Source organism: Eubalaena glacialis, chromosome 19 (genome assembly GCF_028564815.1).
Source record: "Eubalaena glacialis isolate mEubGla1 chromosome 19, mEubGla1.1.hap2.+ XY, whole genome shotgun sequence".
NCBI lineage: Eukaryota > Metazoa > Chordata > Mammalia > Artiodactyla > Balaenidae > Eubalaena > Eubalaena glacialis.
In genome coordinates, this window is record NC_083734.1 from 52,542,037 (window position 1) to 52,564,189 (window position 22,153).

Sequence of the window (22,153 nt, forward strand, 5' to 3'; positions counted from 1 at the left end):
AGAATTATGGTAAACTTGTTTTAATCCATAACTAAAGAAATTAGATGTTAATCTTTAGCTCCCTCTGATATGGTAGGAACAGAGTGTTAAGGTCTCAAAAGAATTATAATGACAGCAATCAACGCTGCTGTAATCTGAATCACAAGACCGGCAAGAGACAGGAATGAATTGGGATCTGAAAAGTTAAAATTAAGGGCCACCTAAGTGCATAGGGAAGGGAAACAGAGCAAAGGGAACCAAAGCAAAGGGAAGCAGAAAACAGCTTCAACAAATTGAAGCCATCAAATAGCTGGTCATGTCCTGTGCATGATGACCAACAGAGTAAATGTCAGAGCTGGTTTGAACGCGTCTAATTCATGCATCCACACTTCCATGCAGTGCCCTTGTGGTCAGCGCTCTGGCCATAGGTAACCTATGGCTAAGAGAACAGAAGTGGTTTCCTCTGTAAAAAGATAAAGGCCTGCCCAGGAATCACATTGATCAGTGGCAGCTCTTAGGCACATCCTCTAAAGAACCACGACAAAGGCAAAGGGAGGGAGGGAGTTCCAAAGGCCCAGAGTGCGGGGAGGATGAAAGCTACACCTCCTCCTCGGACTTCACCCTCTGGAAAGCCCAGGCCCCCACCTGCCCCCTCCTCCCCCCACTGTTCCCAGCGAGCGCATGTGGAAAGCATGTGGGAGCTGGAGAGAGCCACGCCACACTTCTCTGTGCTCCTCACCGACGGCCCAGCAGACACTGGACCCTCACCAGTAGTGGCGGCCGACAGCAGCACCCACTCTTCTTCCCCTGGTCTCGGATCAAAATACCACCACCCAAGGGAGGAGCAGGGGCAGCTACAGGCCATCCATCAGGCTGTGATCAACTAAGTGAGGCTGTCACATCCGACCCACTGGGAATCCCTGCGGTCAATTAGTTTTATGCTTTCCTCCCAAGAATATGACAGCGAGTGGGAGAGGGGGAGGTGAAGAGAGGGAAAGAATGAGGACAACTAAAATGGTGCATTTAATACTACATTTACTAAAATAAACAACTAAATAACTTAAGTAAACTAAAATTAAATTCCTGGGCGGATACTGCTGACAATGTTATCAATCTGATGTGGGGTGAAGTGGACAGAACATAAATTTAAAATTGTAGTTCTGTCTTAATAAAACACTTCTCTTCTAATGCCTTCACGGGTTTCTACTTAATGAACGAAGTGAGTTAGTGAGTGAGTGAGTGGGTGGGTGGGTGAATAGATGGATGGAAAGAAAAGTAGATGGTAATTGGCATTTGTATAAAATTTTAGCTCTTGATAAATCTTCCTGCCTGCAAGCTTTTCAGCATAACCCTCTGTATTTCATGACGCTTAGAACTTCACAATGACATGGACTTAGTCCAACCCACCTCATAACAAAGAAGAGAAAGCTGAAGCTTAAAGTGGTCAAATGACTTAGTCCAAGGTCACAAAGGTTCCTGGTGGTGCTGGCATTCAGCCAGCCCAAAAAGTGGAGCCTTTTTTACCTCCCCATCTTCTTCACATTTACACAACCCGACTACCATGTCCTATCCAATTTTCCTCCAAAAGACCCTGTGCCCCATCACTGCAACTACGTTGGTCACTACGTGATGGTCACTACAACCATCAACTACGACTGTATTGGTCCAACCAGCAGCACCTCGTGCTGACACTACTGAGACTCCCTGCTCCCAGCCAGTTCCTGAAGACGCTGCAGGGAGCAGAGGGCAGAGGCCAGGGAGCGCAGTAGGGCTCACTGACCTGTCTCCTCTCAACCCACTGACCTGTCTCCTCTCAACAGACCAGCACAGTGAGTCCTAAAATGCTGCTTCTTTGATGTCACTCCCCCAAAAGGCCTACGGTGCCTCCTGAATGCTCGTATTTAGATAACATGCAAAATCAGCAGAGATAACAGGCGCTGTCAATACAGTGGAGCCCAGGGCCTGGGTGACTGGACGGTGACAAGAGACAAGATGGGCTTCCAGGCCGCTGATAATATTGTTTCTTGATCTGGGTCTGATCAGTTTGGGAAAAGTTATCAACTACATACTTGAATCAGTGCACCTTCCTGAACGTATGCTATCCTTCAGTACAAATTGAAATTTTAGAACATGTAGAGCTCACTGCTCAAGGAACGTTTGTACTTCTTTGTAGCTTGTATTTAGTGGACATTTCCTAAGTATTTGTTCATCGACTTATTAACTGAGCACTGCCTCCCAGATCAAGTGCAAATTTCTTTATATGTCTTTCAAGGACTCTGCCACCAATCAGTTGTGTAACTAATTTTTGCTTGAGAAAGTACTTAACGGCAAAAAGGCCACTGAAATCAGAAACGGTTTTTAATGGCTCTGTATTCTATTAGCCATAATATCATCTACATACATTTTATAAGTAGTAGCGCACAGAGTGAGAGGCATTTCATCTCACTGAGCTCAAGGATAGAGCTGGGAGCCCCTCAGCTGTACAGCCCGTGGCAGTAACGCTCTGGCTAACGGCCCAACCCCAACCCTCCCAGTACGTGAGGGTCCTAGGAAGGGAGCCAGAATCCTGCAGGAGCCTTCTCTACAATTAAGCCCCATCCTAACCACTCAACCTCCCTCCCCACATATCCACAAGTAGACCAGGTCCCTGTTGTCTTTTGCTGTGTTGTATACAAACACCAAGAGCTGGATGTGTTCTCAAAAGAGCTGAGGGGGTGGTTGGGACACCCTGTTTTAAGTATGGGCCTCGCTGTCTACACAAAAGTCACTTTGCACAGTAGAGGAAGGGAGGCTCCGAGCAGTTATACAGTCCTCCTTCAGGGGAAGCCCAGACACTACTACAAGAGGCTGGCATCACCGGACAGAGAAAACAGGGTTTAAACCAGGAGCCCCTTAGAGCAAGGGTGCAGGCATGGGGCGTGCCCCAGCATCCAGCAGCAGGGCCCGGGCGAGCCCAGCAAGCGCTCCCAGGGCTCGGTCCCCACCGCCAGGCCCCTTCTCTTCCCGGGGTCCTTCACTCTCACCTCCCGTGCAGCCCCCGCCCACCCGTGTGGCCCATTCCGACTCCCCCACATCTGCTGAGCTCGAGGGGCCTGTCTCCCTTGCTCTGGTCTTGTCTCCAGCGAAATCCCAAGGATCACGACTACATTTCTTCTGTGTATACCTCTACACTTAACACGTAGATCTCTACTTAACAAACATCTGTTGACCAACTCGACTATCTCTCAAGCCCAAGTCTGATGTAAGGATCAGACGACAGTCTGTGAAAGTGTCTGTAAAACCAAGAGCGACACGCAAAGGCCTACCACCACTATTTTTAGCTCATCAACACAGGTCTCTTAATGCCCACTTGTGTGGAGGGAAGAAGAAAATGCTTTTCTCTAAGGAATAAGGGAAACAAAGCAAAGTGCCTCCCAAATATTTCCTTAGGATAACCAAATTCCCAAGCATCCGACAAACCCATAGCCTTCTTACCTATGATAACACGGCTACCATTAGCTAGACATAAAAGACATCAAGGCTAAATTACACTCCCTCCTGTTCAGCACTCAGCTCATCTACACTCTGTTTTAAAACACAGATTCCTCCAGCAGGTATGGGCGCACCGTTCTTTAGCGGGATTGTTTTTACTTTAATGTGGGGCCATAAAACAAAACAGCTTCCCCCCGCTTCCCTGAGTGTCACCTCCATGAAATAAAACAGCATCTTATTATCTACAGGAACGGAGGGGACGGGCAGGGAGAGGCGTTCAGCTCCCAGACCACGCCTACGGCCTCATGTCTGCACACACACTCCAGCCGGGCTACTCAGGGCCTGTGCGCCTTTCCTCCTCCCTCAGACGGAGCTTGGAAGCCGGGCCTTGGCTGTACAACAGTCCAGCAGGGAGGGTAGGTCGTCACTGCAGGGTACTGTGGTGCAACCTCTACTCGCTTGTTCTGGCACAGGAAAACCTAAAGGGCCGCTTCAGGGACTCTTACATCCTCTGAGCCTCTGGAAGTAGGACTCTCCCCAACGTGTATGGAGACTGTGCACACACAGGTACACAAAAAGGGAATGGAAAGTAAGAATCTGTCTATTTCTCAAGCTCCCGGACCCCTTGTCCCTGAGATCAGGGCAGTTTCAACCAGCACAGTCTCACCAGTTTGATGTGTGTCTGCAGCCATAAAGCAATCAACTCGTAATCCCTACCCAGCCCTGTGCACAGAAGCACAGGGTTCTTTCCCCTCTCTTTTGGGGCGAGCACACAGAACGGAGCAGAGGTGGCACAGACGCAGGAAGAGCTCAAGCTCCCACCCAGCACCTTGGCCTGCTGGGTGGGGTGGGGAGGCGGGTGCAGGCCCGTGGGGGCTGCTCCTGGCTGAGGGCAGTCCCCATGCTAAGCCCAGTTCACGCTCCAGTTAATCGCCCTCCAGCCAAAAGGTGGGCGCCATCATCAGCTCCATTTTGCAGATGAGGAAACTAAGGCCCCAAATGGTTAAGGGACTCACTGAGTGAAACAGCTGGAATGAATAAGCTGGGGTCTTGACGAGTACAAAACCTTTTGAATTCTGGTGATAGAGCACAAAATGCTAAGACCACGTATAAAACATCGATTGGTTGCCTTCTAAACGGAAACATCTTTCTAAGTTATGTGAAGGCACCAACCCCTGCAGGGGGTCTTCCTCGGGACTCCTTCCCCACCCATGACATACTCCGGGTATTCCCATCCTGAAAAAGGCAGAACCAACCCGTCATCGAGCCTGGGTCTCCTTGCCTCGCCAGCCAAGCCTTCACTGTCCCTCTCCCCTTCGCTCTCCAGGCTCCCAGCATCTCTCACTCAACTGCAGCCACAGCTTGTGACAATGCCAACCTGAAACTCTCATCCAGTGGCACCCGGCCCTCCTCCTACCTCTGCCCACCCAGAGGGGTCTCCGTCACAGGCGGCACCCCTCCCCACTCACTCACGGCCTGGCTCTGCTCCTCTCCCTCTGGTCACTGCACATTCTCAGCAGGTGGCCTCCCCCAAATCCCTTTCTCCAACCAGAGAGTTCTTTCCAGCTGTCTGCTGGAAGGTGGTCTACTCTGAGCATTCCAGAAGCACCTTACCTTACACAAAACGTAATCCCATTATCTCCCCAGCCCAGCTGGCCCCAAACTCTCCATCTTGGTTACCGATATATCATCATCCCTTGAGCTAGCCAAGCCTGAAACCTAAAGCACTTGTTGAAAATGCTGAAATCCCTTCTTGAACAATCCTAAAGCCATTGGGGGGAGAGGCAGGTCTGGGCAAGGTTGGCACCTGCTCTAGGATGAGGGTAACTGCGGTGGCCCAGAATGAGCTGTCAAGTCCAATCAGGGGCTCAGAGCCTGTACGGGGGAAGGAAAGAAGGTATGTCCATGGAGCAGTGACCCATATGGGGTATCGGAGCCCAGGCAATGAGGAGGACGGACACCTGTGGGGGAAACAGCTGGGTATAAAATAAAGGAGTGTGATGACAGGCATAAGAAGTTGGTTCAGGGACATCCCTGGTGGCAAAGTGGTTAAGAATCCGCCTGCCAGTGCAGGGAACACAGGTTCGAGCCCTGGTCCAGGAAGATCCCACATGCCGCGGAGCGGCTAAGCCCGTGCGCCACAACTACTGAGCCTGTGCTCTAGAGCCCACGAACCACAACTACTGAGCCCGCGTGCCACAACTACTGAAGCCCGTGTGCCTAGAGCCCGTGCTCCGCAACAAGAGAAGCCACCACAATGAGAAGCCCATGCACTGCAACAAAGAGTAGCCCCGCTCGCCGCAACTAGAGAAAGCCCGCGCACAGCAATGAAGACCCGACAAAGCCCAAAATAAATAAATAAATAATTTAAAAAAAAAAAGAAGTTGGTTCACACAGGAGGATTCATCAAATTAGTAAATATATTAAGGATGAAGGATACCACGGTTCTCACTGTCAGAGGAAGAGTTATAAATATGGAAAATTCCTATTGATTTGGAATGGGAGGCACTAATGTAATGCATGTTTTTTATTTGTATAGATAATACTGAAATATAGATATGAATGTGTGTCCACACAGAAACACATACACATATTATGCACATGTGTGAATGTGTGCATTCCCTTGCTCCAATGAGAGAGGCAATGGGAGAAACAACACAGTACACAGCTCCAATAAGAACACCTAGAACCCAGATCTCGGTTTTCAAATTCTATTTGCCGCTAAAAGGAACTGGGCTCCTTGGAGAAATGGCTGATCCCAGGAATGGAGCAGGGAAAGACAAGATGAGACAGAAAGTACAGACGTAACTCTAAGGACGATGGAAGCAAGACAAAAGGCCATATAAGCCAGTGGGAATGGGTTCCCACTAGCTAAATGGGAAACAAGTGGAGTATCAAGATAAATGACGCTAATATTGGACTATAATCCACTGATTATAATATAAAATAGGAATAAAAACATATAAAATATAAAAAAGGAAACCATGAGTTCAAATTGAATAAACTGAAAGTCTGATGAGGAAAGAAATATTAACGCAGCCAAAGCACCTCTTCCCCCAAAATACTTATTAACTGCAAAAGGGAAGGGGGCGGATTTCACAGCTGAAGTTCAGGTACCACACCAACGTAATCAAGTGATAAAAGAGTTACATAACCAGCAATGGGATAAATCAAAGGCACGTGCCACCTGACAGGACACCACGGAGGAAGGCGGATCTCTTCCATGACACTCTTGCCAAAGAGGCATAAACAAAATTTAATCCCGAGGAAACATCAGGGTTGTTCTGCTAAACAGAGAGCCGGTGATCTTCTGAATGTCAAGGTCATGAAGGTTAAGGAAAGACTGAGGCCTGCTCCAGCCTGAATGAGACTAAATTAAGGGCAATGGGTGATACAGCGAAGGGTCCTTGTGCCATAAAGGACCTTATGGGGACACCTGGCAAACTTGAATGCAGCCTGAGGCTTACCCAGTAGCAGGGCATCCATGTTAATCCCCTGTCTGTGAAGACCGAGTTGTCATTATGAAAGAGAAACTCTTGTTTGTAGGAATCACACACTAAAGGATTCCAAGGTGATGGAGCATCATTTCAGCAGCTTACTTTCAAATGAATCAGGAAAAAAACTGCTTAGTGCTCTACTTGCAACTTTTGAAAATGTTTCTTCAAAATAAAAATTAAAATATAGGCTGCTAGACACCATTACAAATTTGCTGAATCAAATCTCTAAGAGTTTTTTTTTCTTATCCCATATTGTTAAAATCACCAACATAAGGACCCACTTTTTAATAAAAGCCAAGCGAAATTTTTTCAACTTAAAAAAGGCAATGTGGGGACTTCCCTGGTGGCGCAGTGGATCAGAATCCGCCTGCCAATGCAGGGGACACGGGTTTGATCCCTGGTCCGGGAAGATCCCACATGCCGCGGAGCAACTAAGCCTGTGTGCCACAACCACTGAGCCCACGGGCCGCAACTACTGAAGCCTATGCACCTGGGGCCCATGCTCCGCAACAAGAGAAGCCACTGCAAGGAGAAGCCCGCACACCGCAAAGAAGAGCGGCCCCCACTCACCACAACTAGAGAAAGCCCGCGCGCAGCAACAAAGACCCAATGCAGACATAAATAAACAAACAAACAAACAAATAAATAAAATTAAATCTAAAAAAAACCGGCAATGTGCCCTTTTGAATTCAAAATCCATCGAAATTATTACAAAGTAGATTGCATACCTGAATTGCAAAAATTTTTTAAGAACACAATATTAAAAAATCTATTCGTTTGCTGGATTTCACACCAAGAAGGAAGTAAGGAATTCTTTGCGTTTTCATTAACATTGTCCCATAAATACTGATCAAAGAGACTGGGTGAGATGTGAGGGAGGGTTCTTTGATTTCTATTTGGGGACAGGAGGGTAGGAAGCAAAGGACCCCTAGAGAATCTAATAAAAACCAAGGCCCCTCAGCCCGGAAGGTGCAATGCTGTACTCAGACACCACCACCCACACAATCCCAGCGGGCTCACGCATCCCTAGGAGTACACACCAGGATCCAGGTTGAGAAGCCCTGTGTTAAAAAACCTAACAGAAGAGTAGTTAAAGAGGGAGGAAATAGAAAACAATTGATTAAATTCAGCTTTGACAAGGGATAAATGAAGTGGAAACAGTCAGTGGTGGCTAATAAGAAGTCAATTTCAATCGGCACAGTCACCAGGGGATGGCAGAGAGCCAAGAAAGCATCTAAGGAAACTGGCCACAGAAAACAGCTACTGTCACCGGGCTTGGGGAACAAGGGGCCTATGCTTCAGGCAGGAGGCTGTGAAACAAAGGCTGTCATCCTAAGACACCCCCAAAGAGTAGCGAGACAGGTAAGTGGGAAAAATAACTTTTGTTTCCAATTCAGATTATAATAAATTTGTAATTTTTACTATTTAAAGTAGATAAAGGGAATTTCTGCTTTTGCTTAGAATAGAAAAGGCTGGGGGGGTGGGTTGCCCCGATCCTACCAACAAGAGAAAGCTGAATAATCAGTGACGGAAACAAAGGAAAATTCATACTGTGATGGCTTCATTGGTAAATTACACTAAAATTTAGAGAAGAAATAATACCCAAATCAATACAAACTCTTCCATAAAAAAGAAAAGATGGGAATATTTCTCAACTCATTTAATGAGACCAAGCATTATTTTGGTACCAAAACCAAACAAATATGTTACAAGATGAGAAAACTATAGACCAATACCCTTCATAAACAGAGATGCAAAATTCCTTAACAGAATATTAGCAGTCAAATCCAGGAACATATGAAAAAGATAATACAAGAGAGGCTTATGCCAGAAATTCAAGCTTGGCTCAACAACCAAAAAAATCAATCCATATAATTCACCACATCAACAGACTAAAAGAGAAAAGCCAGGTGATTATCTCAACAGATGTTGAGAAAGCATTTTATAAGATGCAACATTGATTCTTGACAGAAACTCTCAGCAAACTAAGAATAGAAGTGAACTTCTTACCTTAGAAAAGGCATCAGAAAAAAACTTTGGCTAATGCCCTATTTAGTGGTGGGAGCCTAATGCATTCTCCCTAAGACCAGAAACAAGTGAAGGTTGTGCACACTCACCATTTCTAGTCAGCACTGTGCTAAGATGCTCCAAGGAGGATGACGACAAAGAGCAGCCTCGCCTCCTCCTGGAAAGAGCTAGGTGGGACTCCTCACTGTGCAACTGAGGCACCTGCATGCAGGCATCAGTCATTCAGGTTTAAGTGTATATAACTTGTACTACATGCCAGATGCAGGACAAATTTAAAAGAGAAAATTATATAATCCAATAGTCATTATCTTATCAATTTTTCTTGAGACACTTTCTCCACTGCAAATCGTAAGTGAATGTATCTAAAATAGCCTAAAGGTTATATAACTGCAAAATGAAATAAAATCTTCAGATTTACACAAACCAATCACAGGCCTGCACTGGACCAGGACAGTGGAGGCAAGCCCTGCCAAGCCCAGAACCCCACGCAGTGACCCCACAACAGGCTATAAGAGAGGGACCCATGCTTACCAATCCAGCATTCCAAACGTGCACAAGGAGTAGTCTTCACCACATCTGGAGGGTCCACACCAACATTCAGGCACAAAACTAAGGCAACGCTGACGGTCTTCATCTAGAAACACAACAGAAAAAAACAAATAATTCAATATGAAACTCACTGATGAGTTTTCTAGTTGTTAAAATGTTCCCAGACATACGTAGCCCTCTGCTTCTGCAGCCGGTCTTCAGTCGCCTGTTACCTGTGCCACCCCAGGGGTATTTCACAAGTAAGACAGGGTTTCAGAGTCAAGTAAGCAGATGAGGAAGAGTACATGGCAAGAGAGGTTTTTCTCAGGCTTCCTTACGATATACTTCCAGAAACAGAATTATTTGATCAAAAGATACAAACATTTTAAGACACTTGATACATTCTGCCAAATTACTTCGCAAAAACTCTGCACAAATTTACATTCTGACCAGTTCATCGTTATTCTTGTTATTTAAAATTGTTAATAATTTGATGAGAGAGAAATTGTCATACTGATTTAGTTTGCATTCTTTAGTATTAATAAGGCTGAATATTTTTTTCAAATATTTGTATCCTTTATCCTTTGTGGATTTTCTACTCATGTTTATACTACCATTTATTTACTAACACTAGTGATTTTTTCTAATTGGTTTTCATGTACTCTTTACATATTAAAGATGGCATCCACATTATTTATTGTAAATATTTCCCTAATCTAGTGTTTGCCATTGGATTCCTTCCTGTTTCTTGACATACCGAAGCCCTGGACCCATCAGCTGATACATCTTCCTCCACACCTGCTCCTGCTCCGACTCCGATGTCCCAGTGTTAGGAAACGTCAGCCCCGCCTATCCAGCTGCTCAAGCCAGAAATCTAGAACTCATCCTTCATTAGTTCACTTGTTCAACAGATATTTACTAAGCACCTACCAGGTGCCAACTGTTATTTTTACAGACTGAAGATATATTAGTAAATCAAAGAAATAAAATTCCTGGGACTTCCCTCGTGGTCCAGGGGTTAAGACTCAGTGTTCCCAATGCAGGGGGCACGAGTTCAACCCCTGGTCAGGGAAATAAGATCTCGTACGCTGCACAGCACAGCCAAATAAATAAATAAATAAAATAAAAATCCCTGCAAGGAGGGGGAGGATATCATTTCAAATAGGGTGGCCGCTAGGAAGACCACCTGAGCCTCTATTCCCTCCACCAGGCTCCTGAGCGCCAGTGCCCACTGTGACTCCCCGTCCATCTCTTTCGTCCTGCTCCTGAATGTCTCTGAGTCTGTCCACTTCACTATCCGCCAGCTCTAAGCCACACCACGTCCAACCTGTGCTCCACCATTTTCCCAGGACCCCTTCCCCTGCCTCCCCCAGTCCAGGCTTTCAAACACATCGGCACACTGCCCTGGTTTCAATCAGTTCCCAAAACCTTCAAGATTCACTGTGAACTGCTCCACACGCTATTCAAGCCTCGTAAGCTCCAGATCCTGCCAAGCTCTTCACTCACATCAAGTCTCGCCCTTGGTCTGCCGGCATGACCTCTGGCCGGCATGACCTCTGGGTCTTCAAACACAGCCCCTCAGGGCTCCTTGCACGGCCTCACCAGCTCGGGGTCTCTCGGGTTCAGACCTCCACTCCTCGGGGAGGCCTTCCCAGATCCTGTCAGGGCAGAGCCACCTGCTCAACACCACCCCAGCATCCATGTCTTCCTTTTGGTGGAGCCAGGCCCATCCGCGCTCCTCTGTGCACCTGCAGCTCCTCCAAGGTCAGAGGTGACATGCAGGAGCAGACACCTGGCCCAGGCCCAGCTCAGTGACCATCTGCTGAGTGGGTGAATACAGGGATTTTCCTCTAATGTTTTCATTTGTTTCACACTTCACCCTTTTAATCCAGCTGGATATTATTTTGGTATATGGTACCAGGTGAGGATTAATTTTTTCTCAAAAAACTACCCAACGGTGCCAATTCCCCCTGTTAAATAATCTCCCCAAACTCCCAGGTTTGTAGTGACTCCTCTAGCATATATTCCCACATAGACCAAATTCTATTTCTGGGTCACATACCTCACTGATTTAACTAATTTATCTTCACAACATTTCACAATGCTTGGGAGAGCCTGGTTTTCTTCTTCACAATTTTTTTTAAACTTTTACTTGGCTACATTTATATTCACCTATTTTTTCCAAATTAATCGTTATTCAATTTCTTAATCCCATGGAGATTTTGATTAAAGTTGTTTAATCAAACTGCATATTGATAACACTGAGTATTTTAAATTGTCTTCTTTGATCCAATAATTCCACATACGAGAATCTGTCATAGGAAGTACAAAATATAATGAGAGAACTTTCTATGTGTAAAGATTTTCTTCACAGCATTTCTTATCATGGAAAATAAGTGGGAGCGACCTAAATTTTAAGCAAATAAGGGAATGTTTAAGCACACCATTATATACTCTTAACAGAATGACACTTAGATTAAATTCTTAAAGTGTTAAATGAATAGAAATGGATTCAAAATACAAAAAAAATTACATTAAACATATAAACTAAACTTGGCAAGACATGACATCCTTATGATATTCTATTTTTCCATACAGGAACACAGTGTGTTTCTCTGTTTATTCAAATTTTCTTTTTTCTTTAATATTTATTTATTTATTTGGCTGCGCTGGGTTGGATCTTTAGTTGCGGCATGCGGGATCTTTAGTTGTGGCACGTGGGATTTTCAGTTGCAGCAGGTGGGCTCTTAGCTGCAGCATGTGGGATCTAGTTCCCTGACCAGGGATCGAACCCAGGCCCCCTGCATTGGGAGTGCGGAATCTTAACCACTGGACCACCAGGGAAGTCCCTCAAATTTTCTTTGAATTTTTCTCAGTAATGTTTAGTTAAACATTACTTCTTAATTTACTTCTTTATGTTTAGTTAAACATTACTTCTTAGATGTTTAGTTAAACATCTTCGCCAAGTCCTGGTCATTTCTTTTAAGATTATTCCTGGATTGTTCATGACTATTTGGGGGCAATATGCTACTATACATGTATTTTGCCCATAGTAGTTTCTTACTGATAACTGCTGATATACCAGAATAATGTTTTGTGGGTTTTTTTTCATCCCCACCTTCCCAGGCTTTATCCACCAGAGAATGTCCTTTTCTTTAATCCAGAAACAGGAGATAAAACCTGCGGCAGAATCTACACTCATTAGCTCTTCTGCAAGAATATAATTTGGGTAACAGTGACTTTTCTTTATAGAGATTCACCGATGGAATCGAAATTGTTTATTTTGCTTTGGAAACTTGTTTCCCCAGCCAAAGCGAGGTCCCTTTGAGGATTTTCTGACTCCCTAATCAGTTAACAATTTTGAATATCATATTCTCTTACCAGTGGAGATCTTTGAAAACTAAAAGACAGAGAGCAGAAGGGAAGGGAGAACTCCCACGTGGACCTTGGGAAGTGACCTTTATTCTTCCCCCCCCCCGCCACCCACCCAGGCATCCTATTTATTTATTTTATTTTTTTTGAATTTTATTTATTTTTTTACACAGCAGGTTCTTATTAGTTATCTATTTTATACATATTAGTGTATGTATGTCAATCCCAATCTCCCATTTCATCCCACCACCACCAACCCCCCATTAGAATAATGTTTAAGTCACTTTACTAAATTCTTAATTAAACGTAACTGCTTTTAGGCGACTCTCTCCAGGTTTTGTTAGTATACAAACATACTGTCTGTGAATAATGATGAGTCTATCTCATTCTTTCCAATAGATCATTCCTCTTTTTCTTTTTTAGGTCTTACGGTATTACACAGATCTTCCAAAATCATATTACTAATAATTACAAAATGATGATAGTGGTGATCTTTGCACTTGGTTTTAATAAAATTGTCATAAATGTTTCATCATTGAGAATGATGATGGTTACTGATTTGATATAATCTTTATTACAGCAAGAAAATATTCCTCTGTTCAAACAGAATTTAAAGTTATATGGGGAAAAAAGGAAGTATTTTTGTCTCTTCTCTCCCAACACTTAAAAAAAAGGATTTATTGAGACTTCCCTGGTGGTCCAGTGGTAAAGAATCCACCTTCCAATGCAGGGACGTGGGTTCGATCCCTGGTTGGGGAACTAAGATCCCACATGCCGCGGGGCAAGTAAGCCCGCCCGCCACAACTACTGAGCTCGTGCACCTCAACTAGAGAGCCCACGTGCCACAAACTACAGAGCCCACGCGCCCTAGAGCCCGCGCACCACAACTAGAGAGAAGCCCGCGCGGTGCAACGAAGAGCCCACGTACCGCAACTAAGACCCGACAGCCAAAAATAAATAAATATTCTTTAAAAAAAAAAGAAACAAAAAGCATTTATTAATAATAATTTCACTCTTTAAAGGAACTGCAACCCTGCCTCCAAAGACATACTGAAGAGAGGAACAATATCTTCCCAGAGACATGCCAGAATCTTCTCATTATGAACCATAAGAAACAAATGGGTCCCTTGACCTAATGTCAGGAGAAAGGGCTGAAAAGTAATCAGAGAATAACAAAAGTTTTACTTATTAGTCATTTTCCAATATTTAATTGATCAGTATCAATAATCCCATACAGATGATTGATTATTTTACAGCAAACTCACTCTGAGTATAAGCTGCTTAAAAGTAGAAGTTTCTGGAAACATTTCTGTGGTCTTCCAATGGCCACGGTGAATAACTACTAATACCTGCCCTTTACCATTTTTAAATCAAGGGCATTTTTTCTGTGCTCTATAATGTGGAACTTTGAGGTTTCCATGAGGCGTTGATTAAACCCGGGAGCAAGTTCCAAGTTGCTTCCTAAGGAAAATGTTGCTTTTCTTACAGTCATCTGAGGGCCCCTCTGGGTGCAAGGGAAGCCTTCCGTGGAGAAAACATTCCATATGGATCAGGGTCTCTGCTTAGACTGTCTGTGCCACCACAGTTTTGTGTTTTGTCCTCAATCTGCAAAGACAGCCTACTCTCAGACTGTATGTTCCTCTCACAAAGCCCAGGTGAAGGACACTACACTCAGGGGTCTGCTCTAAGGCCCAGCCCACCCACTGCTCCTCAGCCAAGCCCCTGCCTGCTGTGGACCCAGGAGAAAGAGGGTGAGCCAGCCTTCCAGGCTGATGAGAGCTCAAGAACACCCCCACATTACCCCTTCTTCTTACCTCCAGGCGTTTACGGCCAGGTGTCAAGCCCAGTCGTTTCTGATCATTTCTGGGCAAGAAGGGCCTCCACATGCCAGTGCTTACTCCTTAACTGGCACTGTGCTATGCAGTCACCAAAAGGCCATGAACTAGAAAAGGTGGCTGTGCGCCCCCCTTAGGGAGGCATGGAGAGAGTAAAGAATTTGGGCGGAGGCGCCAGGACTATACCCTGGTCACTGGGATTTCAAAGCTCCATTGCTGGAGCATCTGCTTCTTCTTCTTAATCTCTCTGTTGTCAGGCAGGTGGTGCAGGATGAGATAGGGCATTTATGCAGCATTCCTATGCTCTCTGATCATAATCCTATTTCTTCTACCTCGGCTGACACTATAGACAAATTGCGTTCCCTCCACCTCTACAACTGCAGTTAATGAACTTAAAATAACAATTATCAGTAAAATAAATAATTTCTAATTTCATTATAAAAAGTATGATCTCTGAGGCTCTCCAAGTCCTTAGACAGAAATACCAATGGAAGCACTATCATTGCTCTTTAGTCCTGCAAGGCAGCTAATGGGCCTCACCTCACCAGGCCTCCACCAAGTGTAGTGTTCATTACTAATCAAACATCACTGACAGCAACAGTTTCTCCGTGATTGCTTTGAAGGTGAGCAACAGGAAAGCATGGCCCTCAGAGAGAAAGTGTAAAATTAGCTACACTCCATAAATTAAGATATTAAAGGAATTAATTTGATTCATCCTGGCGTACATAATACACACCTAACCCTACACCCTGCCTTTTTATACCTTTTAAGAAAACAAGGGAAAACGTCTCAAGAATATATTGACACATGAACTAGAAACATGTATTTGACCTAACACCTAGCTACCAATTTAATTCCGCAATTGGACAAAAGACAATACCAGTAAATATCTTGAAGCCGATCAAATATGTCTTTGCTCCCCTGCAAATTGTCATGGCATTGGCTTGATTTCAAATGTGGTGGATTTTAAATTCTTAGCTATACCCTAAAGTGTCTTTTTGGTATTTTATTTTCATTTCTATGGCAACCTCATTCCAAAAATTCTAGATTCATGTTTTTAATAATACAGTTATAGCATTAAGAAAATATAAGGGCTATCAAATTTACTGTGCCAAAAATTGCATAATAGTACATAAAATAACCATTTTGAATTTTAAAACATTTCTTCTCCAATGTCATATAATTGAAGATGACAGAGTTATATCCCTAGAGGTTAATTTCGAATTTGAAAAGAGTATCATTTTGAGAAGCTCTAAAACATTAAGTGATCACTGAAAACGTATGACCTTGGACATGTCGGTTAATTCCAATCTCTCCTGAACAATTCTCTCACCCTAAAATGACGCAGATGATCTCTCAGGCCCCAAGATTTCTCTGATCCTAAAGTTTTGACTCCAGGACTGGTCTCTCCAGCCATACCAGAAGTATCCCTAAAGGCATGGAGCACCCTGCCTTACGATTCTGAACCCAACCCAGAGGGCTCAACATCACCTTGGCTACAAGGTGGGAGAGGCTGGGGACAGTCGGGCAGTGGGGGCCTGACACTGTTGTAACAGCCTGGGCAGTTTCCCATACAATCCTCTGGTGCCAGATGTGTTTTGAAATTCATGATTTTTCCAATTTACAAAAGGATAATATGGTATATATCCCATATCGCATATAAAATACCAAGAAGGGTCTGGAGTAACATCCCATGCAAAACCATTAAAATTTCCACTGAAATGTACAAATATCAACTATGCATGGAATAAAGACTATCAATAACCTCATACCAGCTCACAACCCAGTTGTGCCCCCAAATGAGTTGAGAAAACATTTCCAGTATTCAGAGCTTTTGGATTTCAGAATTGCAGATAAGGGCCTGTGGACCTGGATCACTGCCTCTACTTGAAAGCCTCTGTATACTGCTTGTCACCTTGCTGATTAAAAATACATTAATGCCTGTCACCGAAGAATTCAAAACAAAATCACAAGGAATTCCTTTATTGGTTTCTTCCTACTTAATTATTTGATAACTATATATTTTTTAAAAGATACAGTGGATCAAACCTGAGTATAAATTCACAGGCTGGCGTGCAATGACACCCAAGCTGTTATGCAGAATGAAGAAATTATGTAGGTTAAGCTGGCCAATCACTGCTTTCTGCTCCCCAAACCGAGAGTCTGACTCACTCCTACTCCTTCCAACATAAACAACTGAGCGTAATGGAAAATAAACAGAAAGCAAGACTAGGATTTGCCATATATGCCACAACATTCACTATTCCCGTTTGTCTGAGGGCAAAGCCACCCAATTCCCAGCAGTGCTCATTAAGATTCAGAGCATCAAGCAAAAACTTTGAGCAGAGCCGAAGCTATACAAATGCATAATTTATAAAGAAAGTCAGAAACTAGAACATATAGCAAACAGAGTAGATACACCACAGGAGGGGTGGGGGGAATCGAGTTGTTGAAGAAAAGGAAAAACCAGTTTGCCTCCTAACTCCCATCCCAAAGACTGCTAGAAAGAAATGAACAATAAACCTAGCAAGAAGCACATCAAATGGAATTTTTGCAACCAAGACCAGTAAAACAAAACAAGATCCTCATCACCAGCAGCAACTGTGTGAACCTGGGCAATCCCGGTTGTCTATTCCTTTGCTCATTTCAGTGGGAATTGGCAATGAGGGAGTGGTTCTTGAATGTCTGAGTTCAGTTTGTTACCTTGAGCCACAGGCCTAATTTGGGTTTAAGCACTCTTTTTTGAGGCCAAATTCTGTCTATATTCCCCTGTTTTTAAATCTACGTTCACTCCTATAAAATAGCCTAATAAAAAGTGAAGACACAAGAGGTAACTTTTCAACATCAAAAATTAGGAAGTCTTGTCCAGAGCTATACTGTCTCAGATGTGTGCAGAGCCCTCCCTCCCTCACCCTTCCCACCCCAACCAAACGCTCAGGACATGTGGAGCACATGTACTTACAACATTAGGACCCTTAGGAAATTTATGTTTCTAAAAGCCAAATTAAAGAACCGCATAGAAAATAGGTTGATTATAGGGACTTCCCGGTGGTCCAGTAGTAAGACTCCATGCTCCCAATGCAGGGGACCTGGGTTCGATCCCTAGTCAGGGACCTAGATCCCACATGCCGCAACTAAATATCCCTCATGCCGCAATGAAGATCCAGCATGCCGCAACTAAAGATCCCACATGCCGTAACAAAGATCCCGTGGGGGAAAAAAATAGGTTGACTATAGAGATCATAACTGCTTTAAACAAACTAAAGAAATCCCTTCTCAAAGGAATCCTATACTAAATCTTTTTGTGATTCCTTCATGAAACAGATGGTCTTCCCTTGGTGCCACCTTTGCAAACCTGGGCGTCTGTGATATGGGGTTCTACATGCCCCGCCTGGTCTGAGGAGCCAGTCTACTTGCACTAATGAGCTGAGTGAGGGACCAAAAATGACTTCCTTGCCTTTTCTTGTAACACCTTATGAAATGAAATTTAAGTGTGTATACACACAGAGATAAAATTAACTATTCAGTCTCCTTACTAAAAAGTGAAAATAAAAATACTTAATTGTCACAGAGGGATAATATGAAGATGTGCATACTGACAAATTAACTCTAAATAATTCGACTATATAAGGTCTAAATATGGTAAACCATTCTGTCGAAGCCGAAGGGTCTGACTTGAGGGCACAGGTTAAAGAACACTCTGTGTCATGTGCTGGAACATTACAGCACCTTTAAAGCACATTTGCAGGTTGCACAACTCTGTTGGTAGAGGGTGAACTTGGTAGCACGTGCACTATATCTCAATAAAGCTGTTAGAGAAGACATCTTTTCAAAGAATGTTAAACGGCATGGGACATACCCAAACATAACCTGAGTGAAGAGAGGAGGTACACAACCAGATCCATAATTATTATCCCAAATGTGCAAGTATACATACTCAGAGGACACAGAGTTAAAAAACAAGATGTCACAAGTAGTTTTGACCTCTGGGGAGTGGAAAATGTGGATGATTCCTCTTTTCCTCTTTCTACCTGGCCCTTCTGTGTGTGTATTTTCAAATTTTCTACTGTGAACATAAGTTATTTCTATAAGTGGAGGGAAAGGTAATAAAAATTATTTTATCACAATAGTCAAGGATTTTTTACATGTGTGCATGTATGTATATATAATTTTTATTGTATCCTGAAAATAAAGAGAGTAGCTTGTTCGGTTAGCTGAAGTTTAGACTAGTATCCAAGGCAACGAGTGCGCCGGGACTGTGTGAGGAAATGCAATGCGGGTGATTCCCAGCGTGCCTGCGGAGACAGAACTCTGCTAACCAAACTGAATGTGGCCTCATAATCAACAATATACCTGGTCTTGGCAAAGCAAGTAAATCAAAGGGCTCTAGTCTATTTCTTCTCCACTCCTTCCCAGGTCAGGACACAAGACAAGGCCCACTGCTAAAATTGCTTTCGACAAGACTCTCCAATTCAATAAATGGATTGATTTCAAGGCTGTTTAGAGATTTCTGTTATTTGATAAAACACTGAACAGCTGCTTTACCACTCCTAATGTAAATTAAAATTAGCAGCAGCACCATGGGAGCGAGTCATTCATTCAGGGCTAATTTTTCTTCCACTCTTCATTATCCAGCATATGTTACCCATGGTACAGACTTCATAAAAACAATCTCAAGGCAAACCAAAGTACACAGAGCTCCCAGGCTGGCTGAAAAAATACACCCGAGGTGGTTGGAACACCTTGATAACAGGCATTTCACCATTAAGTCTGAGGATGCTACGTGTGGCTGTTATCTTCTGCTATCATCCACGCTCTTGGTTGGGACAACATATGTTACGAAGCTGTTCTCAAAGGTCTCACAGCTCCAAGTGGAGGGTAGTGTGGATTCTGCTAACAGAGGCCTTGAAGAGCATCACAGCCAGGAGCTGGAGTGTGGGCCCCACTAAGTTGTCGAGGCAGAAGCAAGACCTGCACTGGGTGCAGGGAGAGTGGGAAAGAAAGAAACCTCTATTTCAAAGAGAACAGGGGATAGCATGTGCTGCTAAGTGGGTGTCGGAGATGAAAAGCATGAGGAAATCAAAGGTCCTGAGTGGCTGAAGCTCCGTAATAAGACATCCATTAAAAGTCCCCATGGGGAACTGTGGTAGACATCTGCCATCTAACTCCCCATAACCTTTTTTACACCTTCCATCACCTTGATAACTTCCTATGCTGTGGGTCCCACCTTCCCAAAGTAGAAAATAAGAACAATTGTGTCTCAGACTCTCTTGCAGCTAAGGCGCCAGCATGTGGCCTGGGCTCCTCCAGTCAGATACACCTGCCCGAGAATCAGGTTCCGAATCCAGCAATGCCAGGCCCCTGCTCCACAGGGAGCTGTGCAGCTGAGGCACCTGACTCTGGAGGGTGGCAGCCGCACAGCTGCTAAGCTCATCCCAATGTCCCAGTGGTTCAGCAGCTATCGAGGCCCCCTTGGGATCTTCATAACCTCAGGGTCTGGCCCTGGGTCCTCCCAGAGATCTTCAACACATTCCTTTTCTGCTTAACCTCCCAGCGCGGATTCCAATGCCTGTAACTAAGAATCCTTAAGGCCCTTTAGGGGAGAAAACATTCAGAGGCCAAAATCATCACTGGATTTAACTACGTGGGCATCTTGTACTAATCGCCAACTCAACCGTCGTCAAACCAGGGAACTGAAGACACACAAAGATTTTGCCAAGGTGCTGTTATCCCAACAAGCGGCACTTTTGCCTACAGTCTCACACAGACTAGCTGACCGTATCTAAAGGAGGGAAGAAGGAAACGAAAGGTCATAGCTGAATCATCACTGAACCATCACCATCAAGAAGAATCTTCCCGAGCCCTGAACATACTCAGTCTGAAGGCAGCAAAAGTAGCATCTTGACCTCACAGTGATTTAGATCTAAAACTGGTTCTGGCAACTCCTTTTCCTTTGATTATAAAAATGTAGCCCACTAAGTTCTCGGCACAGCACTCCCTTGCCTGCCCCCTTGTATCTCTCACAAGCATCCTATACTAATAAACTCTTCCCTTACCTGTCACCCTGCCTCTCGCTGAATTCTTTCTGTACCAAGACAGAAGAACCTATGCTCTACTGAGCCCCCAAACATGTTCTATGGTTTCAGGACCATGGCCGGGGGAGTGCGCAGCAAAGGCTGCATACCTGCCAGGAGGTGAGCTTCATCTACAGGAATGGGGCCCACAGAGGGTCCCTGGCTCTGGGGAACTGTGGTGATGTTTATGTACTGTGAAATTTGAATTGCTTTTTGGTCTTTTTATAAATACACACACATACTACTATATATTGGAAACAACTATTGGCTGTAAGTGGAGAACACAGAGGTTTTCGCTGTACCCTTCTTTCAACTCTTCTACTTGTATGAAAGTTTTTCAGAATAAAGGCTTAGAGGCAATCTACATTGAAAAAACTAAAACTGATCACAACAAGAATCCAAGCAAAAATATACTCTATTGCTTGAAACTAGTTTCCAGGTAATAGAAAGCATTTTTGTTTCCATGAAAGGACAGTTCTGGAAACCATTCTCCTCAGCAGACTGCACACAGAGCTGTCCCACTCTAAAACTCAACAGAAAAGGCAGGGGTGCCACAACATCCAAACATCAGACACACTTTCTGCCGTTCAGCTTAAGTGATTAACATGACGGTACCCTGAGTACACACACTAAGCCTGGAAGTCAGAGAACTCTCTGGGTTGTCATTCATTCATTCATTCATTCAGGCCACGCCAGGTCTTTGTTGCGGCACGCGAGATCTTTGTTGTGGCACACGGGATCTTTGTTGCGGCATGCGGACTCTTAGTTGCGGCATGTGGACTTCTTATTTGCGGCATGTGGACTCTCAGCTGCAGTATGTGGGATCTAGTTCCCCGACCAGGGATCGAACTCGGGCCCCCTGCATTGGGAGCTCGGAGTCTTACCCACTGGACCACCTGGGAAGTCTCCAGGAGTGAATTCTAACACATCAGGGATGGCAGCACTTCCTGTGGCCTTCTCTTCATCAGTACGTGCAGCAGAAGCTTTATTAGTAAGACTGGACGCTCCCTCAGCTTCTGTCACGTGGGTCAAAGGACCACTCAGGAAGCTCTACCTCACATTCCTGCCCTCCCAGAGACGGAGCTGCACAAGAACCACACAGGGGCACAGCATGAGACCACCACCTCCTGCCCTTTCCCAGGCAAAGGTCCCACATGTAGCACCTCCACACCAAACCAGCTCCCTCCCCGCACCATCGCCACCAGCAGGACACCTCATCATTCTGTAACTGCTGTGAAGTAAATTAAGTCCACTGACTAACAACAACAACCAAACACTTGCTCACTTTAATAAGCTAAGGTAACTGACAACAATGGGAACATTCCACGTTACATGAACAAAATTCAGAAATGCTTTCCATCTACATCAT

The 22,153-nt window shown here is 44.4% G+C and overlaps 1 protein-coding gene across 2 annotated transcripts in view; it reads right to left on the reverse strand.

The window, feature by feature from the left end:
• Positions 1-22,153, reverse strand: part of RPTOR (regulatory associated protein of MTOR complex 1) — a 338,586-nt gene that overhangs the window by 251,003 nt on the left and 65,430 nt on the right. For both annotated transcript variants that reach the window (XM_061174664.1, XM_061174663.1), the window contains exon 2: positions 9,507-9,609. In XM_061174664.1, coding sequence (XP_061030647.1) covers positions 9,507-9,609 — 103 coding nt within the window. The remainder of the gene's footprint in view (positions 1-9,506; positions 9,610-22,153) is intronic.